The following is a 15899-nucleotide window of genomic DNA, read 5'->3' as shown; positions in this document are numbered from 1 at the left end:
CCCAAGCATTGTTACGGCCCTTCTTTCGAAGGAGGCCAGGCCCTTCTCCAAGGCTCGTGCTTAGTCTGGACCGCGAGGGGTTAGCAGTGCCCGCATGCTTGGTTGGTCCAAAGACCATCACCACCACCCCACCCTCCTCAAAGAGGAGACCTCACTGGGGCCCTTTTGACCTGGGGAAAGCCCCCCCCCTTTCCTGTCAGTAGCCTGGAGAATCTTGTGGCCCCCTCCCCCCCTCCTCACAGCTGAGCGGGACTATTCAGGGCACCTATTGTGAGTGACACAGTGTGTGGGTTCCAGAGAGACCAGCACCCCAGACCTAAAAAGGAGATGGAGATTTAGATGGGAAGTTGGGATGGGGAGCCGAATGAAAACCTGCAAAGAGTTGCACGTTTCTTGTTCACCTCGACAAGGACCTGCCAACCGAGCCGTTCAAAAGGATGTAAAAATGTGAGTCGATAAATAGGGACCACCTCGGCGGGAAGGTAACAGCGTTCCGTGTCTAAGTCGCACTGGCCACGGGGCCACGGAAGATTGTCTTCGGACAAACGCTGGCTTTACAGCTTGGAGACGGGGATGAGCACCGCCCCCTAGAGTCGGACACGACTGGACAAAAACTGTCAAGGGCAACCTTTACCTATCTAGACAAGGAAGGTCGGCTGGAACTGGGTCTGTGGCAAAAGAAGGAAACCGTAAGCGTCCCGCGCGCAACCCTAGACTGTATCTGCCCAGGAAATCAGGGCCTGCCCCATGCTTGCTTATGCCCACCCAGGTTCAGCCCACAAGGGAAATGCCCGACACGAAGGATGACCCGGGAAGAAACGGTGGGCTTCGATCAGCGCTGTAACGTTGCTCCCATCGCTCTTACTGAAGGACTCATCAGCCATCGGGGAAGAGCCTGGATGTGTGTGTCCGTATGGTGTGCATCTGAAGTGTGGAAAGAGGCTGCATTAACAGAAGTATCTTTTCCAAATGCCACAAGGTGCTGGTCCCCCTCTATTCAGCCCTGGTGAGGCCTCACCCTCACCAGTTCTGGACACGACACTGCAAGAAGGATGCTAACAAATTGGAACAAGTTCAGAGGCGGGTGACAAGGATGATGATCAGGGAGCTGGAAACCAAGCCCTGTGAGGAAAGGCTACAAGAGCTGGGCATGTTTAGCCTTGAGAAAAGAAGACGGAGGGGTGATAGGAGAGCACTTTTCAAATATTTGAAATATTTGAATATTTTCAAATATTTGAAAGGCTGTCCTACAGAGGAGGGGCAGGATCTGTTCTCGATCATCCCAGAGTGCAGGACACACAACAAAGGAGCTCAAGTTAAAGGAAGCCAGATTTCGGTTGACTATCAGGAAAAACTTCCTGACTGTTAGAGCAGTACAACAGTGGAACTAGTTACCTCAGGAGTTGGTGAATGTTCCAACCCTGGAGGCCTTCAAGAGAAACATGGATCAACACCTGGCAGATCTGCTTTGATTCTGATTCCTGCCTTGAGCCCCAGGGGGTTGGACTTGATGGCCTTGTAGGCCCCTTCCAACTTCATTTTTCTATGATTCCAATGATCTTCCAATGATCTTCTGCACCTCCCGGTCTTTAACGTTGCGGGTGGTCATTCGAAAAGAGGCCCAGAAACCGGGCCTTTTCAGGAGTAGCCGCTGCGCACTGGAACGCTATTCCTGCGGAGGTGTGACTGCCCCCCCCCCCGAGCTTTCGCAAGCAAATTAAAACCCGGCTTTTTACCCAAGCCTTCCCAAGCACTTGCACCCTTCCGGCCCGTTGTCTGCCACCGTATGTCCCAGACGGGTGATTTTTATGGGCAGCAGCGGGGGGGGGGGGGCGGTGTAGGGTTAGGGTTAGTTTTCTTTTAATATGTTTTATATGGGTTTAATATTTTTAGCTATATGTTTTATAATATTTTGTAAGCTGCCCAGAGCAGTGGCATGCTCACGAAATGGGCGGGGTATGAATATAAAAAGAATAAAATAAATAAAACAAAGGAGGGCATGGCATGGGGTGCAAAGGGAAGGTCATCATCCACCCTAGACATTTGATTGGGGCAGGTAGGATGCATGGACACACACACGCTGTGAGGAGAGCCCCAGAAGTAGTGCGCCGTCTCCTCTTAGCGACAGAGCCAAAGGGGTTAAAGCCGAAGTTTGTCCAGTGGAGGAGGGGGTGAAAGGAGAGGAGGAGAAATGGGTGGAGGTTTGGGAGGAGAATGTAGAAGAGGGAACTTTTACGCGGGAATTCAGAGCGGTGACAAAGGAGGAAAAGAAAAGGAAGGAGGCGTCGGTAGCGCGTGAGGTGAAATCCTTGATAGATGATTTCCCGAATTTGGCCGTGGGAGGATTACTGCCTGAGCCGGGTTTGCAGGCTGAAGGGTTGCGGGACCATATGCGCGGTGCGGAGCGCCCCATTACGGAGACCTACCGACCGGGAGCGCTTTGGGCCGGCTCCCCCCTTTTGAAACAACGTTATGATGTGAACTCTGTTGGACCTGTTAAAGAAGTGTTGCCTCAGTCGGATCCATTTATTCCTACTGAAGTGGTTATTGACACACCGTTCTTAAATGTTAATAAAACTTTTTCATGGCAGAACACTCCGGAGTCTCCTTTTCCTGGGTTCCCGCCCCAACCGCCTTACGAACCCCAGAACTTTGTCACACACGCACACACATGCACGCGCCACCCCCACCCCCAGACATGTTGGGCCTCTAACCGCAGAGCAGCCGTCACCATCCGGGTTCTCCAGGACCTACCTGGACACAACTATCCTCACTAGCATCAGAGGCAGGCGCAACCACAGTGGCCGCGTGGGCGGTGGCGGCGGCGGCAGCGGCCCGGTTTCCCTTTAAGCTATGCAAGGCGTGGACGTCCAAGGCCGCCCCTTCCACCTCCAGGTACGAGGGCCTGGAGACCTCCCGAGAGCACCTCACCAGGTACTGGCTGAAGGGGACGGAGCCCGGCTGCAGCTCCTGGAGGCCGGCCAGCACGTGCCGGTAGGACTCAAAGAAGGCCGGCGACTCCACCATGGTGAAGGTGGTCCTGCAGATGTGGCGCATCAGTTGGGCGTGGCTCTGCTGCAGCTCCAGCCACACGGCCCCCGGGAGGCGCTCTTTCCAGGCGGCCCCGGCCACAGTCCCAAAGATCACGTGGCCGCAGTCGTTTGAGATGAGGCACACAAGGGAGCCTCCGAGGAGGCGCTTGGAGGAGGCAGCGGCCATGACGCTTCGTGAGGGGTGGAACTTGGCCAGGAAGGTGACCCCAGCCGGCGAGGTGCCCACGCTGACCAGCTGGACGTTCCGGTAGAGCTGCAGTTCCCCAGCTGGTTTCTGTGAGTCAGAGAAAAGGCTCCGGAGGGTGAATTGTGAGGAAATCCCTTCCCGGAGGGGACGGAGCAGATCTTCCCGCAGCAGGCGGAAGTGGGTGTCCAAATATGCCTCCTCGCTCTCATATTGGCCCGAGAGGACATTGGGCTTCAGCCTGCCCATGGGCTCCAGAAAGATATCCTCCGGGGTGGGGAAGACAGGGATGAGGCGGAAGTCCTCCCGACTCGCCAGAGATTCCGGGTGGACCCCCCTGAGCCCCCCACGTAGAGAGGAGGAGGAGGAGGAGAAGGCCCTGTCCAGGAGGCCCCTGGTGTCCTGGAGCTGCTTCTGGGCGATCCAGGTGAACTGGAAGCCACGGCTCTGCAGCCTCCAGACGGCGGCCCAGAGGAGGTCCAGCGGGTAGCACAGCAGTGTGCGGGCGTGGCCTGGAGAGGCCTCCAGGAGGTGGTGGAGGGCGGCCACCGTGTCTCCCATCACCTCCGGAGACACTCGCCTGTCCTCGCCAGAGAAGGACTCGAGGTTTGCAATAAATCCCAGCAAACTCTGGAGCAGGAAAGTGGGCTGCAGCACCGACCCCAGCATCGCCTGGACCTCCTGGCACGCCACAGACCCCTCCAGCCCATGCCTGACGGCGCGCAGCACCGTGTACACCTTCCGGGGGCTGAGTCCGGGGCTACCAAGCACCCTCGCGAGCTCGTCGTCATGCGCTGTGAAGAAGGCCAGGATCTCCTTTGGCCGAGGGTGGAGGCAGAGCCCCTCCAGGCCGGCGAGAGGGCCATCCCCACCATCTTCCTCCTGCTTCCTGCTGGGTCCCGGCTCCGGAAGCAGCCTGGGGGCTTTGCCGGGCGGAGGACCTGGACTGTATCCGCGGCCATCTGCCTGGTGATCCCAGCCCTGCTTTCTCCCAGACATGCTTCTTTCTTGGCCACTGCAGGGAGATCAGCCGGCGCCTGGAGCCCAGCGAGAAAGGGCCAGGTGTGGGCCTTCGCTTAGCCACCCACTGTGCCCTGCGGCAGACCTACAGGGAAGGAGAGAAATTATTTATTTATCTATTTGAAATATTATCACCCTGCCTTTCTCCTCGAGGACCCCGAGGTGGCCATAGCTCAGGGGAGAGTGCCTAAAAAAAAACCAACAACCCATGCTCAGTCCTGTCGCGTGTCTCCCGGTAAGGGGATCTGCGAAAGAATGCTGGTGGGAGCCCTGGGCGGGGCTGGTGAGGGGCACCACAGCGTGCAATACCAGGTGGGACGGGTCAGTGTTTATCGAATCAGAGAATAATGAAGTTGGAAGAGGCCTAAAAGGCCACCAAGTCCAAACCCCTGCTTGATGTGGGAATACAAATCAAGTGTTGGCGCACTGCTCAACACCTCCCCCCCCCCCCGAGGTCAGGGCTTCCATGACTGTCCTGCTCTAACAGTTAAGAAGTTTTTCCTGATGCTCAATCGAAATCTGGCTTCCTGCACGTTGAGCCCCTTTGTTGTGCGTCCCACACTCTGGGATGATCGAGAACAGATCCTGTCCCTCCTCTGGATGACAGCATTTCAAGTATTTGAAAAGTGCTATCTTACCTCCCCTCAGTTTTCTTAAGACTAAACATACCCAGTTCTCTCAGACTTCCCCCAATGGGGCTTGGTTTCCCGCCCCCCTCCCCAATCACCCTTGTAGCCACATCACACTGTTGGCTCATATTTAGCTTGTGATCTATGATGATTCCAACATCCTTCTGATTCGTAGTATCGCTGAGCCAGGTATCCCCCATCTTGTAATTGTGCAATTGGTTTCTTTTTCTGAGGTGCCATACTTTGCACTTAAGCCTGTTGAATTTCATTTTGTTGTTTTGAGCCCAGCACTTGAGCCTATCCAGATCATTTTGAATTTTGTTTCTGTCTTCCAGGGCACTAGCTTTTTTTCAGATGATGGGTCATCTGCAAATTTGATTAGCATTCCTTACACCCTCTGATCTCAGGTCATTCATAAAAATGTTGAAACAATGTGCCTACATTTCAAGGCAGCCTCAGTAAGGCTCATAGATCTGCCCCTCGGGAGGTCCTGCATTCTCTGGAGGGGTGTTGCCCAATATACACGGGGGGGGGGGAGCTGCATTCCCCTCTTGGTCCCTAAGGTCCACCAGTAGCATCACCTCTTTCCTTGCATGAGTTGAGGGACACTTGCTTTTCATATTGGCCACTAGGCGAGGCAGCTGCTCTTTTTGGAAGGGGAGAATGCCCCACCCCCCATTTCCTGACTTGATTATTGACCCTGTTTTTTTTTCATGCCCAGCAGTCTTGTTTCCACCCATCCCCAAGAAGCAATCTGGGAAAAATAGACTGCCTTGAGCTTTGCATGCAGAGTGTGTGTGTGTGGGGGGGGGGTTCGCGGGGCAGCTGTCCCTCCAAGGGCACAAGTGAATGGAACCCCCCCCCTTTGCCCATTCAGTTCCCTTGCCCTGTTGTGGATCGCCTCCCTCAGCTGAAGCTGGAGGAACGGGCAAGAAGCCTGCTGATGGAGAGTGTGCGAGCGTGTGCCAGCCTTCGAGGGCCACCTGAGCTGTGCCTGCCCTCAGCCCCTCACCAGCTGTGGCTCAGTGGGTGTGCCTGGGAAAGAGAGACCCGGGGGGGGCACTTTCAAGGTGCAGCAACCTGAGAGTCACCCCAGGGCATGGGCACCCCCCCCCCACAGAGGAGATGAAAGATCCAGCAATGGGGAGAGGGGGTGGGGACCCCCTGGGTGGTCCGCTTCTCCCTGTGGAAACGGTGGCACGAGGCGGGGGAGGACAAAAGACAGTCCCGGTGCCACCCTGGACCTTCGCGCCAGTCCGTGTGCTTGACTGCCCTCCATGGGCTGGCATGGTTATCTATCCGGGGGATGCTTGTGTCCTGTTGTGGAGACCCAGACAACAAACTGGAATTTCCTCAAGTTCCACAGAATCAAAGTTTTTTTCTTTACATCAAAAGAGCTGATTCGGATAAAACAGTTCTGAAGGGATTTGTCTATAAATGTAACTGAACCTGTACCTTTTTTTTTTTTGATAACATTGCATGTATTTGTTTGTCTGATAATGACAGCGTTAAAGGTAGAATTCAGCATAGATGGATTCAGGTTTTTTTTTTATGCCAGGCAGGCCGTTCAAGGGGGAAAGTTAAAAGCAGAATTTTGCCCAAGCAAGGCTCATGTTGCTGATCTCTTTACCAAGAAGCCACTTCCTGTAGAAAAGCCTATAGCCTTGTCCACCTGGATTGGAATGTTGTTCAATGCGGTACTTAATTTGGGGTGTGTGTGTGTTAAAATGTATAGATCAGGTTACTGAAAAATTAATGAAGTCTCTTGAACAACCTCACATAGGAAAGCCTGAGGAGACAGAAACAGCCTGGATCATGTAGGTCAGCCCAACACCGGCAGTTGATCGCCGGGCAAGGCTTGAGGCTGCCGTGGCCGGGGGTCTTTTTTGGGGGGGGGGGTGGCTCGTGGCTGCCCAGTCGGCGGCTTGTTAATCCAGGGCTAATGATCCGGGCTTTCGTGCCTCTTTGGGGCCGGTCTCCTCCCCACCCCACCCCACCCCGAATCGCGTCTCCCTCCCACCCTGCCGTGGGGCTCCCTCCCCTGCAGCGGAAGACCCCCCCCCGTGCCCTCCCACCGTCCGCTGTGCCCCCCCCCCACCCAGGGAGCTCCTTCGCCTGGAGGCTGCCCCAAGGGTCGTCGTCATCATCATCATCATCCCCCCCCCGCCGGGCTGGCCCCGAGGGGTCTTGCGGAAGGCTCCCCTTCCCAGCCCAAAGGGACCCAACCGCCCCGAGCAGGGGGGGCCGGCTGGACCGAGAGACACCCCCCCCCCTTCAGAGCTACGTGGCTGCCGGGCTGGTTGCCTTCCAAAGGAAGAAGAGGGTCACCGCGAAAGTTTGGCCGTTTTGGCCTTTCCCTCCCTCCCCGCTCCCCCAGCACAGCGGGGGAAGGAGGCCCTTTCTGTCTCGGGGGGGGGGGGCGAGAAAGGAGGTCTGCGGGGATGATTCCCGGCGGGAGGGGCGACACCCCCCACCAAAGCGGGGCTGCCCGGCACGACGCGGCAGGTGGCAAGAGGTGCCCACGGGGCGCGGCGCCCACTTCGCGGCGGCGGCAGCAGCAGCAGGTGTGTGCGCAGGTGAAGGGGGCTCGCGCGCTCTCTCTCTCTCGCCTTCCCTTCTCTCCCCCCCCCCCCCCGAGACACCTACCAGGCTGGCTGGCCAAGGCGGCGGCGGCTCCCGGCGCGCCTTCCTCCCCGGGATCTCGGCTCCGAGAAAGACGGCGAGCGCCAGGCGCGCTCCCTCCCTCCCTCGGCCGGCCGGCCGGCGAAGTTTCTTTTCCAGGGAAACGAAACCGAGAGACTTCGGGGGGGGGGGCTTCCGCTGGGTCCTAATGCCGTTCTTACCCCCCCCCCTTTCTCAAGGTCGCCTTCGCTGCTGAGGGCCAGCCAGATGGGGAAGAAGATGCCCGCTGGTCTTTCCAGGGCTCTCTGGACGGCCACCCAGCCACCCACCCGGGTCGCCTTCGCTTGAAATCATTCCTTCCAGTTCCCAGGCATCGCGATTGACGGGAGAGAGTTTCAGCTCCTTCCTGCTGGGGTGGGTGAGCGGGTGCTGCTCTTACGTGCCCTCGAGAAGCCCCCGCCCCATTATTATTATTAAGTTTTAATAAGTATACTATTCAATTGTATTTTATCTTTTTTGTAAGCCGCCCCAGTAGACTTTGTCTAGAGTTAAATAAGCTGGGGGACAATATACAGCCTTGTCGTACTCTTTTCCCAATTTTGAACCAATCAGTTGTTCCATATCCAGTTCTAACTGTTGCTTCCTGTCCCACATATAGGTTTCTCAGGAGGTAGATAAAGTGGTCAGGCACTCCCATTTCTTTAAGGACTTGCCATAGTTTGTTGTGGTCCACACAGTCAAAGGCTTTTGCATAGTCAATGAAGCAGAAGTAGATATTTTTCTGGACCTCTCTGGCTTTCTCCATAATCCAGCGCATGTTAGCAATTTGGTCTCTAGTTCCTCTGCCCCTTCGAAATCCAGCTTGTACTTCTGGGAGTTCTCGGTCCACATACTGCTGAAGCCTCCCTTGGAGGATTTTGAGCATAACCTTGCTAGCGTGTGAAATGAGTGAGTGAGGGGTCTCCAAAATACCATGCCCTCAATAGAGCAGGAACCAAGCGCAAACAGAGTCCCTACCCCATCCCGGAGTGAGAAACTCCTGCGTTAAAAGCCAGTCCCAGAATGGGGGCTGCCCGTTTACAACACAACAGACCCTCAGTCTTCAGGAAGAGCAGTATCCAGATAACGACAAGGAATACGCATCTGGGGTGGCAGGATGTCTGGTATTTAGGACAAAGGTGGGGGGGGGCTCCATCTCTCTCCATCCCTTGTCAAGAGCCAAAGGGTCACCGGATCAATACAGACAAGGATCATCACTGGTTGCAGATCAGCCCCAATCCCGGTTTTGGACGGCCTATGCTTTCTTCTTTGTAAACAGTATTTTCGGGGCCCTTCTCAGTCTTTAAGAGCCTCTGCTGTCTGTTTCGACATCCTTTGCTTTCACAATAAAAACGGGTGGCATCACAGTCTGCCGGAGATTAGCTCGGATTTCTTTTTTCTTTTTAATTTTCTTATTGTTTTGATAACTTGGGTTAGGGTGTGGGATACAGACGGTAAAAGAAAAAAAAGGGGGGTGGAGTTAGGAGGGGAAACAAAAATAGATACTAACATCCATTCTATTCATATTGCAGTATCAAAATTCAAACTCCGCTTTTCTATTATTTTCTGCCTTCCAAATTTTCCTTCACGTTTTGATCTCTGTTATTCAAGCACTGTCTGGTGATTCTAACCATTTGTAGAATAAGTCCCCCGTCGCCGCCCGCCCGCCCGCCCGCCTTGCCCACGCTAGCCTTCCCGGGAGCCCGCTTCGGGCAGGCTGGCCCCTCCGCTCCAGCCGCGATCCAGGCGGCGGATCCCACGCTGGACGCCCGGGGGCGGCGTTTCTCCCTCCGGAGTTGCCTGCCGTCGGGGCAGAGGACGAGGCTGCCGCCGGCCCTCTGCCGCTGGGGAAAGGGGGGCCGCCCCGATCCTCTGCGCGAGCGTTTCTGGCGCGGAACGGGAGATGGTGCCCTTCAGCTCCCGCTAGGGCCGGGGGGAGGGACGGCTCGGACCACATAAGGTCCCAGAAGGTCGCTTGGACGACACTGTCGGTGGGGGTGCCCGGGGCGGGCGGGGGTGGGGGTGGTGGAAGAGAAGAGCGGCGGCTGGAGACCCGGATCGGGACCCGGGAGATTCGGATCCAAAGCCGAAACCGCCGCCGGCCCCGGACACGAAAGTCGCCGACTGGCCTGGGACCGTCGCCCTCCCTCCCTCCCGGCCTGGCCTTCCTCGCGGGGCTGTTGGGAAGATCTATTGAGGGGGGGAGGAGGAGGAGGAGGAGGAAGAAGAGAGCTACGTTCGCTGCCTTGATCTCTCCCGGGAGCAAAGGCGGGAGGGAGAAGGAACAAGCCCGGAAGCAGGGGGGGGGAAAGGGAGACGGGAAGGGGGGGGTGGAAGAAAGCCCCGCCCGGACGCCGCTTCCCCTCCGCTGGCGCAGAGCAGAGGCTCCGGCGGCCGAAGGGAGATCAACTACAACCCCCAGCGGGCTTCGCTCTCCGGGGCAGCTCCCGATTGGCCCAGAACATCCGGGTCCCGCCCCTCTCCCCGCCCCTTCTGCCATCCGCGGCCGGCATTGGCTGGTTTTCCGAAGGCGGAAGCGAGAGCCCACGTGGCTGCTGTGGGGCGCGGCGGCGGAGTCCCGTAAGTGGCGTGACCGCGAAGGAGGGGGGGGGAAGGGAAGCGACGGGGGGGGGGGCCGGCTGCCTTGCACGGAGGGACCGGCCGAGAGGGAGGCGTCCCTGGGGCGGTGTCTGGGCCCCCCCCCACGCCTTTCCAGACGGGCGCCCGGCAGAGGGGGGGAGCCGGACGCTTCTTCCAAGCGAGTCGCAGGTTCTCTCGGGAGCCCCTTGAGTATCACCAGCAACTGTGCGTCTCCTCTTCCCTGTGGGCCCTTTGGGGGGGGGGAGGAATAGCCCTCCTGCCCCCCCCAGCCTGCAGAACCTGCCCACCCAAATTCTGGCCGGAGGGCAACGCTCCGCTCCCCAAACGGGACCGCGCTGGGCTTCCACCTTCTCCCTTGAGAGAAGAATCCCTCCTAGCTCGCTGGCTCGCTTCCTCGGAACCCCCCCCCGTCTCGGTCTCGGAGGGGAGGGTCTCCGTCACCCTGTCCTTGCTCCGGGTGCCTTTAACAATGAACGGCGTGCAAAGGTGGGCAGAGGGAGGGGTCCCGGGCGGTAGAGCTGGAAAGGAAATGGAGGAGGGGGTGGGGGAGAGAGAGAAGCAGGCGCAGGAAGCATCCTTCCTTGGATAGAAGCCATCCAGCCCTTCCCACCACCAGTAATACCTGTGGCTGGGGTGGGGGTGGGATGGCCCCACCGTGACCCAGACAAGAGGGAAGTCCTGAGGGTGGGTGGCTCCACCATCAGCGGTCTGGGAAACTCTCTCTCTCATTTGGGGTGGGGGTGGGGGGGTTGACTCTTACCACAAAGAGTGAGGCTCGCAGCTTGGGGGTCCATCTGGACCCGGCGCTGACCATGGAAACTCAGGTGGCGTCAGTGGTCCTCACCGCCTTTTTCCATCTCTGGCGGATAGCCCAGCTGCGTCCCTGTCTTGATGTTGGGACCTTGCTCCATGCGCTTGTAATCTTGAGATTAGACTACTGTAATGCGCTCTACGTGGGGCTGCCTTTGAGGTTGATGCGGAAACTCCAAGTGGTGCAGAATGCGGCAGCCAGACTCCTTAGCTGAGTGAGGAAGTATCAGCATATCTCTCCCACTCTGGCCGCACTGCACTGGCTGCCCATCCGGTTCCACAGTGACTTCAAAGTTTTGATGCTTACGTATAAAGCCCTAAACGGTTTAGGGCCTCAATACTTGGCGGAACGCCTACTCCCACCAAGATCTATCCGTATCACCCAATCGAGTCAGGAGGTGAGGCTGAGGAGCCTGACGCAGAGGGGGGCCCAGAAGGAAAGAAACTGGGCCTTCTCGGCGGTGGCTCAGCACCTTTGGAATAACTTTCCTCCGGAGGTTTGTGCGGCCCCTTCGCTGGGTACCTTTAAAAATCAACTGAAAACTTGGATGTTTGTGCAGCCCTTCTCTACAGCTAATGCCTGATTTTTTCTTTTTTTCTTTCTTTTTATCTTGAATAACTTGTTTATTGATTGCAAAAATTATGTTATACTGTCTTTTATAAATGTTTTATATGCTGGCAGCCACCTAGAGTTGTTGTTTGACCAGATAGGAGAGGTATGTATAAATGAATGAATGAATGAATGAATGAATGAATGAATGAATGAATGAATGAATGAATGAATGAATGAATGAATGACATCTATCTCTTATTGACCACTTTCCTAAGGCAGATTATCTTCCCTTTTTGGCCACCGTGAACGAGTGCTGTTTTAGCAGAAAGCCAGGTCCGCCACACCAGAAGCCGCCTCCTCGTGGCCTTGTGAGTGTTTTCTAGGGAGAGCTGACGGTTGTTGTTGTTGTGTCTGTCTCTTCTCCTCAAGATCCAGGTGGCTCCACAACAACACAACAACGGCATGGAGGATCAACAGGCGGAAGAGCTGTTGGCGTTTCTTCACCCAGAGGCCCGTTTGGACCTGAAGGTCCAGGCCACCCAGTATCTGATGGGGCTGACGGGCACCTCGGAAGGCCGGCAGTGGCTGGCCGGCCAGGAGGCCCTTCTGGATGCCCTGCTGGCCCTGGCCAGGGACCCTTCCCCGGCGGTTGCCAAAGACGCCTACCGTGCCCTCATTAACTTGGCCACAGAGCCGGTAGCCCACGGGGCGTTCAAGAAGGGCCTGCCGAGCCTGCTCAGCCTCCTGCTGGATCCGGCCTCTCCGTGGGCGGACCAGGTCTGCACGCTGCTCTCCAACCTGTCACGGGAAGAGGCCTCCTGCCGGCACCTCTTGGAAGCCCTGGAGCAGACGGCGGGAGGGCTGGGACCCCTCGTGGACGCCTTTTGCACCGAGGGCTTCAACCCCCGGGCCTGCCTGCATTATCTGGGCCCGTTGCTCTCCAACCTGAGCCAGCTCCCAGAAGCCCGGGAGGCCCTCTTGGACAGATCCAGGCAGGTTGAGGGAGCTGGGGGTGGGGAGTGGGGGGGTGGACAGAGGACGTGCGCATGCAGGAAGGCTCTCTATGCTGGGCTTTGCCCTCCTGACCGCCCCTTTACCTGCTGCTGAAACGCCCACCCCTTCCCCAGAGCTGCCCTGGAATGGAAGGGGGGGTGGTCAGGCTGAAACCATCCTGCCTGTCATCAATGGCCAGCCTCCCCCTCCCTCCAGCAGCTTGAGAGGGGCCCCTTGCCTTTGGCTTGGTGGGCACATGGGGGGTATGTGGGGAGGGGGGGAGGATGGACCCAGGGCACCCTCTCCGTCTGGCTGGACTTTCCTTTCCTGACCTTTCTGCCCTCAATCCTCCCCCCTCCCAGGTGTGTGTTGCCGAGGCTGTTGCCGTACACGCAGTATGCTGGCTCGGTCGTCCGCCGAGGAGGCGTCGTTGGGATGCTCCGGAACTGCTGTTTTGACCACAGTGCGTGAGTGGGACCCCAGGAGGGGGGGAGGGGGGGAGGGGGACTCTCCCTGTTTCCACGTGGCTGGGTTGTGGGAGGGGAGGGAACGGGGGGGGGGGAGATTTGCAGTTCGCTTTGGCTGCAGTCCCCGCCCTCCTTCGGTCTGGCTACCTGAGCTGTCCTCCCCGGGTAGCCAGGGGCTGGGGCTGCTAGCGCGCTGCTGCTCTTTCCTTCCCAGGGCACCATGAGTGGTTGTTGAGTGAAGCTGTGGACCTCCTTCCCTTCCTCCTGCTCCCGCTGGCGGGTCCAGAGGAATTCCCCGAGGAAGAGATGGAAAGTGAGCATGGGCCGGGGGCGGCTGGGGGTCAGAGGGGGGAGGACGGGCAGGACCGACCTCTGCAGCTTGGATTGCCCCGGGCCCTTCCGAGGGGTTCTCTGTATTGCAGCCTTGGCCAGCTGGGGTGTTCTAGCCCCCCCCCTCCCTCGCCCCTCTTTCTCTTGCCTTTCCTCCTCAAACCCTCCTGTCTCGGTCCCAGGGCTGCCCTTGGATCTGCAGTATTTGCCTCCGGAGAAGCAGCGGGAGCCGGACCCGGACATCCGCAAGATGCTGCTGGAGGCCATCCTGCTGGTGAGTCTGGGCCGGGGGGGGCGCGAGGGGTGGGCGAAGAAGGTTGGCCCAGCGGGAGGGTGGGCAGGACTCCCAACCAGCCTCAGTGACCAGAGAGCGAGGGTGTGCGGAAATAAGATGGAGCGGGTGGGGGTGGAGGGCTGCCTGTCTCCCGGGGGGGGGGGTGAGCGGCCACTCCTGCCTTCAGACCCGCTACCCTCCCTCTCCTGGTGCAGCCTTTTGAACCTCTAACCCAGGCAAGAAGAGGGGTGGGTGAGTTGTTTGTGAGCTCAGCCCCTCTCTCCAAGTCTGCCCTGTGTGTGTGCGTGTTTGTGGGGGGGGGGGCAGACCGCACCCCCACAGGAGCCCAGCTGCAGACAGCCTTTCTCGTGTCCCCGGGCAGCTCACAGCTACCAAGCCAGGACGGCAGCGGGTGAGAGAGAAAGGCACCTATGTGATCCTCCGGGAACTCCACCGGTGGGAGGGCGACCCCCGGGCCCTGGCGGCCTGTGAGAAGGTGATCCAGGTAAATGCAACCCCCCCCCCCCGACACTCAAGTTTGGAAAGGGAGGGGGCCAAACCGGAAGCAGTGACTGAGGAGCTTCGGGGACTCCAGTGGGAGGGCAAGGGGCCTTCCTGGGTGGCGGGGCGGGGGAGAGGCAGGGCGGTCCCCTGGCCCGACCAGGCTATGGAACGAAGTCACTGGAGCTTTTCCAAGGAGACCCTGAAGGTTTGCTCAGGATCCTGTTGAACTGCCGAAACCGGCGCTTGGCAGCTGCTGAGCCTCCCCCTTTCTGCAGGCCAGCCTGGGCTTTCCCTCCTCCACAGACACCCCCCCCCCCCCGCAACACAGGGCTGCCTGCTGGTTGTGCAGCTGCCCCATCGGGAGCCTGGGGCTCAGACAAATGTGGCTCCAAGCCTGGGAAGGAGAAGTGCGTCTCCTCCCTCTGAGGCCTCGGGTCGGTGTGTCTTGAGTAGGTCCTGATTGGCGATGAGCCCCAGGCTGGGATGGAGAACCTGCTGGAGGTGGAGATCCCTGCAGAGGTGGAGGAGAAGCTGCAGCATCTGGATCGGGAGGACCAGCAGCAGCAAGAGGAGGAGGAGGAAGAGGAGAGCCTACAGCCCACGCCTTGCTCGGAAGGACTGCCCGGATGAGGCGCCGGGGGCCAGGATCGGTGGAGAGCCCAAGCAGCTGTCCTGCAGGCTCCCCACGGCTACAGGATGGGAGGTGCCGCTGGGCTAAGGGGATGTGCGGGGGGCGGTGGGGGCTTTTGCCGGGACTGGACTGTGGCGTATTCCGCGGCGGGTGCTCTGCTCCTCCGGTCTCTCTAGGCCGGAAGGGCCGGCTCCCTGCCGTTGTGGGTGGGATCTGCCTCGAGCTCTCCTCTTGTGCCTTTTAGAGAAGAGGCAGGCTGGGTCGGCCATCCCTCTGGTCCTGCTGCACCCCATAAACGTTTGCCTGGACAGAAGGCCTCCGAGTCCGTTTGAACTGCAGTGGGGTGCCCCTTCCCCTCCCCATCCGCATGGCACACCGGCTGGGGTCTTGCCCGGTTTTCTGCCCCGGGCCCTTCCCATCATCACGAAACAGAAAGGGGTGGAGGATTTGGTCAGTGACAGAGTGAGAACAAGTGCCCTGAGGCTGCAGCTGGTTTCCTGGAACTGGCCCCGATCCCCCTGGCACAGAGCAGCTCTTTTCCTTTGGAAGAGTCCTCATCGCCTCTCACGCCGTGGTGTTTGGCTCCGACTGGAAGGAGCACAGAACGGCCACCTGCCCAGAAGACGATGTGGCTGGATAAGACCACGGAGCCTTAGCCACGGTCCAGCTTTATTCCAGTAAGAAGGCAGGCTGGCTGGCTGGCTGGCTGGCTGGCGTCCTCCGGATTTGCCCGGCTCCAGCTGGCAGCCGCTCCTGAACCCATAGGGCCGGTGCTTGGCAACGAGGGGCGCCTGTGGTCCCAAACCTTCGTCTTAGCAGGTGGACCATGTTGGGGGTGGGTGAGTGGGTGGGGGAATTTTTCAGTTTCCAGTCTTCCCCTAAGCTTACCCTTTTTCTCCATCTGTGTATGATGTTTATGTGTGAGAAATGTTTGCACAAAAGGCCATAGGCATCCGTTTCAATGTGTGGTTATTCATTCCCGTGGATGCCTTTCACAAGCGAGTGGTGTGTTCTGAAAGCTCACTTGGGAATTTTGTGTGTGCCCTTAAGAGTCATAAACGCAATTTTTAACAGAAGAGCTGCATCACAAAAAATGAAAAAAAAATGAGGAAAGGGGAGCATAGCTGAGTTTCAGCTCATACTTTGGTTTGGGAAATGTGAGTTCCTCTCGAAATATAAAGTGAAGGAA

General features: G+C 58.1%; 2 protein-coding genes across 5 annotated transcripts; one reads left to right on the top strand and one right to left on the bottom strand.

The window, feature by feature from the left end:
• Positions 1 to 178: 178 nt before the first annotated feature.
• On the bottom strand, positions 179 to 7686 carry LOC144588737 (NFX1-type zinc finger-containing protein 1-like). The gene is made up of 3 exons (XM_078392096.1): positions 7533 to 7686; positions 2755 to 4342; positions 179 to 924 (listed from the first exon to the last, which is right to left on the bottom strand). Exons 2-3 carry the CDS (start codon positions 4234 to 4236, stop codon positions 877 to 879), a joined length of 1530 nt encoding a protein of 509 aa, XP_078248222.1. The 5' UTR covers positions 4237 to 4342; positions 7533 to 7686; the 3' UTR covers positions 179 to 876.
• A 2305-nt stretch (positions 7687 to 9991) lies between these two features.
• On the top strand, positions 9992 to 15786 carry HGH1 (HGH1 cochaperone). Of its 4 annotated transcripts, none has more exons than XM_072999459.2 (7): positions 9992 to 10127; positions 11941 to 12503; positions 12867 to 12967; positions 13186 to 13284; positions 13484 to 13575; positions 13958 to 14080; positions 14533 to 15786. In XM_072999459.2, exons 2-7 carry the CDS (start codon positions 11974 to 11976, stop codon positions 14707 to 14709), a joined length of 1122 nt encoding a protein of 373 aa, XP_072855560.2. In that variant the 5' UTR covers positions 9992 to 10127; positions 11941 to 11973; the 3' UTR covers positions 14710 to 15786. The 4 variants fall into 4 exon arrangements, with proteins under 4 accessions (XP_072855560.2, XP_078248224.1, XP_072855561.2 ...); XM_078392098.1 differs by lacking the exon at positions 9992 to 10127 and adding an exon at positions 10189 to 10352; XM_072999460.2 differs by lacking the exon at positions 9992 to 10127 and adding an exon at positions 10402 to 10634.
• The last annotated feature ends 113 nt before the right edge of the window (positions 15787 to 15899 follow it).

This window comes from Pogona vitticeps, chromosome 4, assembly GCF_051106095.1.
Source record: "Pogona vitticeps strain Pit_001003342236 chromosome 4, PviZW2.1, whole genome shotgun sequence".
Taxonomy (NCBI): Eukaryota; Metazoa; Chordata; class Lepidosauria; order Squamata; family Agamidae; genus Pogona; species Pogona vitticeps.
Note: the sequence above shows the minus strand (reverse complement) of the source record. Positions and strands in the feature narration are given on the sequence as shown.

Excerpts from the sequence above, each read along its gene's own strand:
- LOC144588737 (XM_078392096.1), bottom strand. The coding sequence starts at position 4,236 with ATGTCTGGGAGAAAGCAGGGCTGGGATCACCAGGCAGATGGCCGCGGA. Across the intron at positions 925-2,754 it reads GTGAGGATAGTTGTGTCCAG|ATGCACACCATACGGACACA; the intron begins GTAGGTCCTGGA and ends TCCACACTTCAG.
- HGH1 (XM_072999458.2), top strand. The coding sequence starts at position 11,258 with ATGCTTACGTATAAAGCCCTAAACGGTTTAGGGCCTCAATACTTGGCG. Across the intron at positions 13,576-13,957 it reads TGCTGGAGGCCATCCTGCTG|CTCACAGCTACCAAGCCAGG; the intron begins GTGAGTCTGGGC and ends GTCCCCGGGCAG. Across the intron at positions 14,081-14,532 it reads CCTGTGAGAAGGTGATCCAG|GTCCTGATTGGCGATGAGCC; the intron begins GTAAATGCAACC and ends TGTCTTGAGTAG.